Below are 11,075 nucleotides of genomic sequence, written 5' to 3'. Positions count from 1 at the left end.
ACACACACTGCATACTGAATGAGTGAAATTAATTTACAATTTTCAGCAATGCAGGATTTAGTAAAAATAACACGTTTTAAAATGTAACTATACAAAAATTGTGCTTTTAGGAAATATCAAATGCACTTTGATAGCCATACTTAAAGGATCTGATGACATATTTCTTTTTATATTAAGATTTTTTAATACAGTCTTTTCTCATTTTACATGGCTTTTACCATTCATACTCCCTCCTCTCCTACTGCTCCCTCCACCATCCCCCCACCCCACCTCTCCTTCCACCCCTCAGAAAGAGTAAGGCTTCCCATGGGAAGTCAACAAAGTTTGACACTTCCCTTTGAGGCAAGACTAAAGCCCTACCTTCCCCATCATATCTAGGCTGAGCAAGGTATTCCTCCAAAGAGAATGTGCTTCTAGATACCAGTCCAAGCACTAGGAATAAATCCACCCAGTGGTGCCACAAACTGTCCAAACCTCACAACTGTCCGCCACATTCAATGGGCCTAATTTGGTTATATGCAGGTTTGTCTGCTTTCAGTCCAGAGTCAGTGAGCTCTCACTAGCTCAGGTCAGCTGTTTCTGTGGGTATCCCCATCATGGTCTTGACCACTTTGCTCATATTATCTCACCTCCCTCTCTTGGACAGGTCTCATATAGCTCGGCCCAGTGCTTCGCTGTAGATCTCTGAATCCGCTTCCATCTGATTCTGGTTGAAGGTTCTATGATGACAATTAAGGAGTCATCAGTCTGATTAGAGGGCAAGGCCAATTTAGGTGTCCTCTCCACTGTTGCTTACAGTCTTAGCTGGGGTCATCCTTGAAAACTCCTGGCATTTTCTCTAGTGCTATGGTTTTCGATAGCCCTTTAATGGCTCCCTCAATCAAGATATCTCCATTCTTCCTCTCACTCACTGTCCTTCCCCCTTCTTGAGTACCCCATTCCCTCATCTTCTCTTCTTTTCTCTCCTTCCCTTCCCCTTTCCACCCTCCCTCTCCATGCCCCCCCCTAATTTTCTCAGGAGGTCTTGTCTGTTTCCCCATTCCAAGGGGATCCATGTATGTCTCTCTTAGGGTTCTCCTTGTTTCCTAGCTTCTCTGGGATCTTGGACTGTAGGCTGGATATCCTTTGTTTTACATCTAATATCCACTTATAAGTGACATCAAATTACCAAATAATACAATCAAAAAATGGGGTACAGAACTAAACAAATAATTCTCAACAGAAGAATCTTAATGGCCAAAAGACACTTAAGGAATTGCTCGAAATCCTTAGCATCAGGGAAATGCAAATCAAAACAACTCTGAGATACGATCTTATACCTGTCAGAATGACTAAGATCAAAAACACCTATGATAGCTTATGCTGGAGAGGATGTAGAGTAAGGGGAACACTCCCTCCATTGCTGGTAGAAATACAAACTCTGCAGCCACTTTGGAAATCAGTATGGTGGTTTCTTAGAAAATTGGGAATCAATCTACTTCAGGACCTAGCAATACCACTCTTGGGCGTATACCCAAAAGATACATACTCATACCACAATGACATTTGCCCAACTCTGTTCAAAGCAGCATTATCCATAATAGCCCAAACCTGAAAACATCCTAGATGCCCCTCAACTGAAGAATGGATAAAGAAAATGTGGTATATTCATACAATGGAGTACTACTCAGAAGTTAAAAAAAGACAATGACATCTTGAAATTTGCATATAAATGGATGGAGCTTTAAAAAAACATCCTCAATGATGTTACTCAGATCCAGATGACATATTTCTTAACTAAAAAGGAATAATACTAACTATTAAAATTTAATATTTTTTTTCTTGAATATTTCTCTGGTGCATGCTTTCTTGATTATTTTGTCATTTTAAAATCACTTTAATTACAGGTTAGGCATGGTGATGGTCAAGGTTAGCCTTCCTTAGGTATTTATTCTCTCTCTGTTTCATACCTTGCAATTCCTACAGTTTCTCTCTTCTTGTACTGTAAGATTAGCAACACATGAAAACTGACAGTCAAGTCTTGACTGTCACACTAATTGAAATTATATATCTTGGAAAAACCTTATTGAGAGGATTTTGTCTTATCTTTTTTACTTTTATTTGGTTATCATTTTCTTTATACAAAAACCCTAAAGTTGTCTAACTTTCTATTATGTTATAATAAACCTTGATATTTACAGATTTTTCCTAAACTGAGATGTTAAGACTGTGACAAGTCTGTGTTCTTGAGTTTAAGTGTGGTCATTACATAACCTGGGCTTGCCTGGAACTCAGCATGTAACCCACGCTAGCCTTTACAATCCTGCCTCAACGTCATATTTGGTAGGATTTTAGGCAGGTGATTTTCCTTGTTTCCCTTTTATCTGGAGTAATGTGTGTGCTTGGGATCAAATCTCGAACCTGACATTCTAGAGAAGTACTCTGCCAGTAAGATACTCCTCTAGCTCCTTCTATGATGGTAAGGCAAATTACCAAAATTGATTTAGAAAACAATTATGAAGTTTTTATAATTTCTCTTTCCTCCTTCCCTCCCTCCCTCACTCCCTCTGTACTTTTGAGATATGGCTTCTCTGTATAGCCCTGGCTGTCCTGGAACTAGCTTTGTAGACCAGGCAAGCCTCAAACTCACAGAGATCCACCTCCCTCTATTGGGATTAAAAGCCTGCATCACCAGCACTTGACTTATAATTTATCATTTCTAATCTCATCCCTCTAAATAACTTCCTAGACTTGTTACATGTAAAAGCTTTTTTTTTAATTTTTATACTTAAACTACATTTTCTCAATTAATTTATTACACATTCTAGTCTTCAAGATTGTCAGTTCTGAAGGAGATACACAATGTTCACATTAGCTTTTGTATACTGTACAGTTAATCCATTACACTGTGGATTATACGAAATATACTGGTTTTTTAATTAATTTAATTAACTTATTTATTTATTTTACATTCTGATCACAGTTTCTATTAGCTGTAAAGTAAAGAATAACCATGCTATAATCCACAGCCTCAGAGTAGCTAGGGAGCAGCAAGAGCTCCAGGGGAACACTCAGATCTCCCTGGGAAGGAGGAGTAGAAGAGATTTCTTAGGTGAACTGGAGGTAGATGGCAATGGGAACATGAAGGACCAGATAGGGGTAGTGTGGAAGAGAGAATTGAAAGAACTCACTGGAAAGGGTGTCATTTCAAGGTCAGGTAGAATCATGGTACAAAAGAAACTCCCAGGGATCTACAATGATAATACCAGCTAAGATGCCTAGCAAAATGAATACATAGCCTGATCCATGGCCACTTCCTGTGTCCAGGCAAGACTACCAGTGGAGGAATTGTGACACCAACCCAACCACATAACTTTTGACCTATCGTCTATCCAGACTATGGGACGTGCTGGCGTAAGGGTGACAGAGATTCTGGCAGTGGCCAGCTAATATAGCGTACCTTTGTTGCAGTGTAGTGGCCTCTTTATAGTGTATTCAAAACAACATGTTTCCTCCTTCAATACAAACTAGAGAAATCAAAGGACCAAAGCAAGGGATTTTGACTCCTACCTAGAATCACAGCTCTTGGCAGCTAGAGACAAAGGGGTCATAAATGACAGCCTTTGCTTGCTCATATAGTGAGACTTGGTCTTAATAAAAAGATCTAGCCTGAGACCCATTCATCGAGAATGATCACAACCTATGATGCTGTCTAGAATGCTGGGACCCAGAGCCTGAATGGCCTAGACATGGAGGATAGAATTTATTGTTCCTAAATCCTTCTAAGTATCTCAAGCCTATTTTAAAGTTAACTGAACAGTTTAAAAATAGTTGCTCAGTGAAGATATGCAGAGAAATAGTCATGAAGATTCTGATGTGTTTTCTGTTCTTTCGATCTTAACAGATTAAAGAGCACCTTGCAAAGGGGCAACGGATGCTGGCAGGTGATGGAATGTCCCAGGTCACCAAGACGCTGTTGGATTTGACGCAGAGGAAGAATTTCTATGCAGGTGATCTTCTAGTATCTGTGGAAATCCTCAGAAACGTGACAGATACATTTAAAAGGGCAAGTTACATCCCTGCATCGGATGGTGTCCAGGTAAGAGAGATAGAGCCTGAGAGACAAGATCGGTGTAATGTTTCCTCTCCCCCAGACGCCAGTATACTCACCTTGGAGGTAGCTGGAAAGAAGGAATGTTCATTGCTTCTTCAAAACACCTTGACTGCGCGTAATGTGGACTCTGGCCGTGACCTCAATTCCCATAGAAATGCTACACCTCAGTATCCTCGCCATTAAAATGCTCACATTAAAGCTCAAGGAAAGACCAAATGAGCGTATGTGTAAAGTGCTTTGAGCCCGCGGATGAAAAGCATTATCGCAAATTCAAGGTGGTATCATGGATATTTTATTCCCACATTTAATATCACCACCTTGCCATAGGAGACTATTAAAAGTACATTAGGTATAATGAAAGCATATTAAGTATAGCATGCAAAGAAGGCATAGTGTAACATCTGTTTGAGGACTTCTTATTTGAAACAGGGCAAGCATATTTAACATTGAGAACTCTTGCCTGATAGTGTAAGGCACATAGAGGATCATTTGAAATGGAAAAATAAGGAACTCAGTAGCTCTATGAAGCCTTTTGACCTTGTCATGGAAGACCTTAGAGCAGCATCATTTACCTCCATAATATTGCTAAGTACTAACCCACTTGAGTGTTGCCTTGCCGTTAAAACAAAGCCCAGTGAAACAGCATAGGTAATGTAAGGTCATTGTGTACGTTTAGATTAAGTCCTTTTCTGCTGTAGACTAAAATGTACTCCTGCTCAGTTGATTTTTGCATTTCCAGCAAAATGCAACTCTGCTATCAAGAAAAACACTGAATTGTCAACGGAATCAATCATTAATGACACCAATGCTCTGATCTGTATCCAGGCGTGAATATTTCTAGGAAGATCCCATAGACAAATGAAAGCTTATGTGTGTAGGAATGATGCACACTGCATTCCATACCAGACCAGGAGTGTCTGGCATTTTAATGGCAATAATGGAAAAGATGTTGGATAGAAAATTAAAATCATTTGAGCATCTTGAAGATAATACTTTTCTTGTAGAAATAGTCTAGTCTTTTGATAAATTAAGTAAGCAACATATATATTTACACCTACCCTTCTGAAAATTTCTTAGTACTACCATAAAAAGCTAGTATTTGAAGTTCTTGACATAATATACAATAAAATATATTCATAAAAGAAAAAACATAAGACATATACTTATAGAAAAACCACCACACATAACACAACATTAAAGTCTCTAATTTGACAAAAAATGCAAGGCTTGGAGGTTTTTAGTGCTAAAGTTCAAAAAACTTAAGACTGATGACTTGCATTACAAACATGCTTTTATATCCTTCCTTCCTTTTTATTTATTTATTTTTATTTTTTTGATTTTTTGAGACAAGGTCTGACTGTGTAGCCCTGCTTGGCCTGAAAATCACTGTGTGAACCAGGCGACCAGGTGAACCTTGATTTCAGATGTCTGTGTGCCTGTGCCTCTGCCTCTCAAGTGCTAGGATGAAAGGTGTGTGCCAACAGATAATACCAGAAACACCTTTTTATTGAGCTACTTGTTATAGACTTCATCATGCAACACTTAATTTGACCAGTTGCCTGGTCATAAAATTAGTAGATTTGACTATGCACGTAAAGCAATCTTTCTGGGTCATTTAGTGCAGTGTGAAACAGGATCCTTCATGGCCCATACCTCTGTTCACTCCTCAGCAATGATGCAGAGTGCTAGGCACTTTGGTGTCTTCCTCCTTCCCTCAAAAGCTGTGCCTCTCTGGTTGACTGTCTTTACAGGTATTTTCAGCTACCTGCAAAACCCTACATCCTCTGCTTATATCTCAGGCTCTCCCAATCCCAGTTCAAAAATCATAAGCCACTTCAAATGCCAGATTAGCAATCACCTCAGTTATATTATAAATTAATTTTGATTCCTTGAATCATTCAGAAAATCTTGTGCCTCTTTCATTCTGCTTTTAGTAATCTAATGTAAAGTCATCTGCACATACCCATTGTCTCCTTTGTCACATTGGAAACTCGGGATAATGGCTGTATTCAGTATCTCCTGCACTCTGTGTAAACTTCAACTTGCCCTGCATAAGGTCTCCTTGAGCATTTTGGATGGTATGGTATGAGACCCCAGGTTTAATAAAGTGTCAACTGATTTTTCCCTGAAATACAAGTCATCATGTATTTCTTGCTCTTCATTATAAAATTGCCAGTTCCTAGTCAGTAACAGCATCATGTAGATTTCCTTCATCTTGCTTTGCTGTGGAACCTGCCTTACAAGTCCTCTTGCAATCTCTCTTTGGTCAGCAATCACACTGATACGCTAAACCAGCCTCTAAGCATCCCCACCTAGTTATTTCTGTGGCCTCTTCCCTTTGTTCCCCCTTACATCTTGGTTAATTTGGACCCATGTGGCACACTGTTCTCCTATTAGCTATCCTAGAACAGCTCTTGATATGTCAGCAGAACTTCCAGGCTACTTGAGTGACAGCCCTTTACCTTGGTGTCTAGTATGCTACGAATGATGTTCATTACCTCTGCTCCCATTCAGGCACAGCACCTTAGTCACCTTAGCCACATTAGGCAGTTACTGCTTCCCAGATGTGCTGCATGTTCTTGATTCTGTGACATTGTTTCCTCTGCTTCCACACTGCCTTAGTCTGTCTTGACCTTACAAATTATTCTGAGTCCTATGCGTCTCAGAAATCCACGGCATCTTCTCCCCTATGTCCCATTCCGTCTTTGTACTCAAATGAGACTCTTCTTGAGAAAAAAAGAAGAAAAGAAAAAAAATTGTTGGACCCTAGGAAAGCCTCAGCCTATGACCCAAAGTTAATTTTAGTGTAGGGTCTTGACTATAGAAGGAATTTAACAAATAATTTGTTTTAATTACAGCCAAACTAATAATCAAAGAATTGTCTTTTGATTGATTTCATCCCTTGCCTTCCCCACTAAAATTGGGAAATGACAGCCAAAGTTCAAAGGAAGAGGAGGTAAAACTGTACACAAAGGTCCCATTCTTTTGGATATAGGTAGATGCAGAATATTTCATTTGAAATGGCTAGCAATGCTGACAGGAACAAAGAAGAGCTGTTGAATGGGTTTGATGTGTTGACGAAAGAGTATCACAATCACCCATGACAGATTAATCTTGGCTTAAAATCTCTCCATGGAAATTTGTGTTCATCTGAATTTCTAAATACCAGGAGGACCTTGTGTTCTTAGATTTTATGTTTACTTCTTTAATAATTATAGTTTATGATCTGAAAAATCCATAGGAAGAAGTTTAATGAAAATTCCATAGGACTATTAACCTACCATTAAATATATAAACTATATAAATAATGGTTGTTGCCTTTGCCTTTCGGTTCATAGGAAACTTACTGCTTTTAATATAAGTAAGATATTTTCTCTCTGCACTTTTTGAAGTGTGTGTGTGCTGTCTGTGTGGGGGAGGGTGTTCTGCATGCATGCATGTATGCATGTCTGTGCATCAAGTGTGTGCTACATCTATTCAAATTGTATTAAAATTAACAAGCAATAAATTTAACCTTAAAGCAAGTACATTTCCCCTTTCAACACTGTCTCATGGGCAACTGTTGCATATTAATGTTTATCATCAAAATGTATATAATATCTATTCTTCAGTTTTAATGCCAGAAATTTGAAACACAAGAGAGAAGGATCAAAATATAACCAAATAAATATTTTATGTGATTATTAGTACTACAAACAAGACCTCACCAGCTCTTCAAGAGGAGAATTTAATATGGCACAGGGCTGGCATACCCGGCCTCATCAACTGGTTTGTGAAAAAAATAAAGCTCCTCATAAATCATGTTGTTTTTATCTTTAGATATGACTCTTAAACTATGCTTTTTCCTGGGTGAGATGATACCAACTTTTAGACCCATGACTGCTTTGCATCTTTCTAACAAAGAAGAGCTGTGGAATGTAACTATTCTATAATTTTTTTTTGTTTTTCACTTTAAATCCCTCTTTAATTAATGAGACATTGAAATTGAAAAATATATGTTTATATGTTTTAGACTGAGATGATAAAGTAGTCTTTTATTCTGTGAATCGATAGACCATCTTCCAGAAGCCTTTTTCTCTCAAGTCTATTCTTCTCCAAGTCTGTACTCTTGGTCATAACTCCCAGAATACAGTAAGTCCTTTATGTGGTAGATCCTTGCCAAAATGACACAGATTCTTCAAGGTTTGGCTCACGGATAATTTCTTTTCAAAGGTCTTCTCACCAACTTCTACCCATGAGAAGAATTTTTTACCATTTGGTCATTTGCAACCTTGTGAACACATTTTATGCAGCACTCACACATGACATTGTAGTGTTATGTCTGCCCTCAAGTATTACTTTTAATCTTATTGGAGATGAATATGTCTCTGGAGCTTTACTTAAAACTTGAAGCATAGCAGACACTCAGATGTTTGTTAAAATAAAAAAATGAATCAGGGCAATATTAATGTTTGGAGATTAATATGTTTCTCATTCACAAAATAAAATGGCACAAACAAATTCAGAGGCAGAAATGTCTTCATTACAAATTTTTGCCTTTGAGACATTTACACCAAGTCTGATTCTATCTATAGAAGACTGAGCTTGTCCCCAAGTCCCCCTTACCCGGAAGTAAAGGTCTAACAAAGTGAATACTTGGGACAGATATGTGTAAACTCTTCTTTGATTTCATCTATTATCAATCTCAGAATTCCAAGGCCCTTTCTTATGTTTCTGTTATATCATTTCTTCATCCATAAAATGCAATGTTAAGGTGTAAGACTATAGTTGATTTTCATTATTCTTGGAATTATATGTAACAATAGCAAGCACGGAACTGACACTGAATCATTGTCCCTAGCCAAACGGGGATTAGGTTTCTTTGAGAATCTAGTCACAACATTTTCATGATTTGATCACACTAATATTGATTGTTGTGGCTTCCTGATGAAAGACACCCAGTTTAATTCATATTAGTGATACATGTATATTGTTTTATTTAACACATGGCCTGCCTCTGTAAAGTACACTATATGCTCCTTGCTCTTCAGATCACTGGGGAGCCCTTTATCACACCATGCTGTGGCCATTTAAACAGTGAAACACTCTCTCTCTCTCTCTCTCTCTCTCTCTCTCTCTCTCTCTCTCTCTCTCTCTGTCTCTCTCTGTGTGTGTGTGTGTGTGTGTGTGTGTGTGTAACATAGAATCACATAAACTATCCAAGGGGCACTTGTTCAGAGCATGAGAAGTGAAACAAAGACTGAAGAGAGCATGCCTATTTTAGACCCCAGATGGAAGCATGTGCTTCAGACAATCAAAATTGTACACATCTCGAAACATGTCAGCGATCAACCATGATAACACTGTTGATTTGTAGATTACAGCTCCATTTCATTAAGTAAATAAATTGACATAACATTTCAAGAGGTTATAAATAATTCAGTTGGTCTCCGTCCTTTAGGATTGTTGTGACACTCAAAGTCAATCAGGCTAGATGCATGATTGACCACAAAGTGGGTACACCAAACTGTTTTTATTGTTAGTATTTTAATTTGAAGTACAAACTTGAAGAGTAAGGCTTGCTCTCAGGGTAGTTACAATGTCAGTGGGAAAAATATGACCGACGCTAGATTGTACACATGGATCTGAGATATTTAAGTACAGGATGTCCAAATTTTAAAAATTCTAGTCACATAGAGATCTGAACTCAGTAGTAAAGAAAATATTCATGGGAGTATTAGGAATTGAGAAAAAACTTCAAGAAGGAAGCCATGTACAGAAACACTCAACAAAGAATCGTAGTGAGTGAACAAAGGCATAGCAGTGGTGTGAACATTGAAAGTCTAGACCAAGCTAGTGAGAAAGATCTCCTGAGTAAATTGGGAGCATGGGGACCTTTGGGAGGGCTAAAGGGGAAGGGAGAGGCGGGGAGGGGAGCATCAAAAAATGTAGAGCTCAACAAAAATCAATAAAAAAAGAAAACGATAAAAAACAAATGGTCTACATGCTGGACAATACAGTCCCTGAGGGCAGGAGGGTGAATGCAAAGAAGATTTTTGTGTTATTAGAGTTTTTATGGTAAAATCCAGTGCCTGTCAATACCTAATCAGCAAGTCACAACTGCCTAATGCCATATGCCAATTAGAAAGAACAGTACATTGAAGACAGAGGGAAGAGGCTTTACAGGCCAAGATATACACATAGTTAAGCAAAACTGGTCTAGCTATGGTCTTGCTTATCAATCTCCCATCACTGTCTTGACTCCAGAATATCCCGCATAAGTTGTCAGAGTTGTGTGATGTATCTTTCTGTCAGACAGATTTCTTCTCTGGATTCACCAGACCTTCAGCCCTTGTTTGCCCCAGTATGGGATTCTTAAGGGAGTCTTAACTCTGGGATCTGTTGATCCAGTAGTGCTATAGGCAAAGGCAAGGTTTAATTTCTGTTTGTGTAGCTTCTCTCCTGTCAGAAAAATTACATTTGCTCTCTACATTTGATTCTCTATCAACAAGATCCCTAAATATTACTGTTATTTTTAGAAAAAATAGTTTGTCATAATAGGTAACATGGATTAATAAAGAAAACAAGAGTGTTGAACTGACAGATAATCCCATGGGGAGACAAGGGAGACACAGAGAGAGAAAAGGAAAAGAGAGGTTTTAAGAACAATGAATCACAAAGCAGAAGAAAGAAATCTTGAATGAAAGAAAATCTCATCAGAGTTTCTATTTGGTACATATTTTTCCCCTCAGACAGGTTTCTCTGTGTAGCCTTGGTAATCCTGGTACTCACTATGTAGAACAGGCTGGCCTTAAACTCATAGAGACCCTCTTGCCTCTGCCTACTGAGGAGTGCATCACCACTGATTAGTTTGACATTTTCTTACTTACTTTTCCATTGTCATGACAAAATACCTTTACCAAGGCAACTTATAAAATAAAGCAATTAATATGGGGGCTCACAGTTCCCAGAGTTTAGAGTCCACAGCCATCATAGCCACAGA

General features: G+C 38.3%; 1 protein-coding gene across 3 annotated transcripts in view; it reads left to right on the top strand.

Annotated features, from left to right (window-relative positions):
• The window catches only part of Adgrb3 (adhesion G protein-coupled receptor B3), a 704,417-nt gene that overhangs the window by 317,544 nt on the left and 375,798 nt on the right, over positions 1-11,075 (top strand). For all 3 annotated transcript variants that reach the window (XM_026785468.1, XM_026785467.1, XM_005359883.3), the window contains exon 10: positions 3,884-4,078. In XM_026785468.1, coding sequence (XP_026641269.1) covers positions 3,884-4,078 — 195 coding nt within the window. The remainder of the gene's footprint in view (positions 1-3,883; positions 4,079-11,075) is intronic.

This window comes from Microtus ochrogaster, linkage group LG2 (genome assembly GCF_000317375.1).
Source record: "Microtus ochrogaster isolate Prairie Vole_2 linkage group LG2, MicOch1.0, whole genome shotgun sequence".
In the NCBI taxonomy this organism is placed as follows: Eukaryota; Metazoa; Chordata; class Mammalia; order Rodentia; family Cricetidae; genus Microtus; species Microtus ochrogaster.
This window is presented reverse-complemented; position numbering and strand designations above follow the sequence as displayed.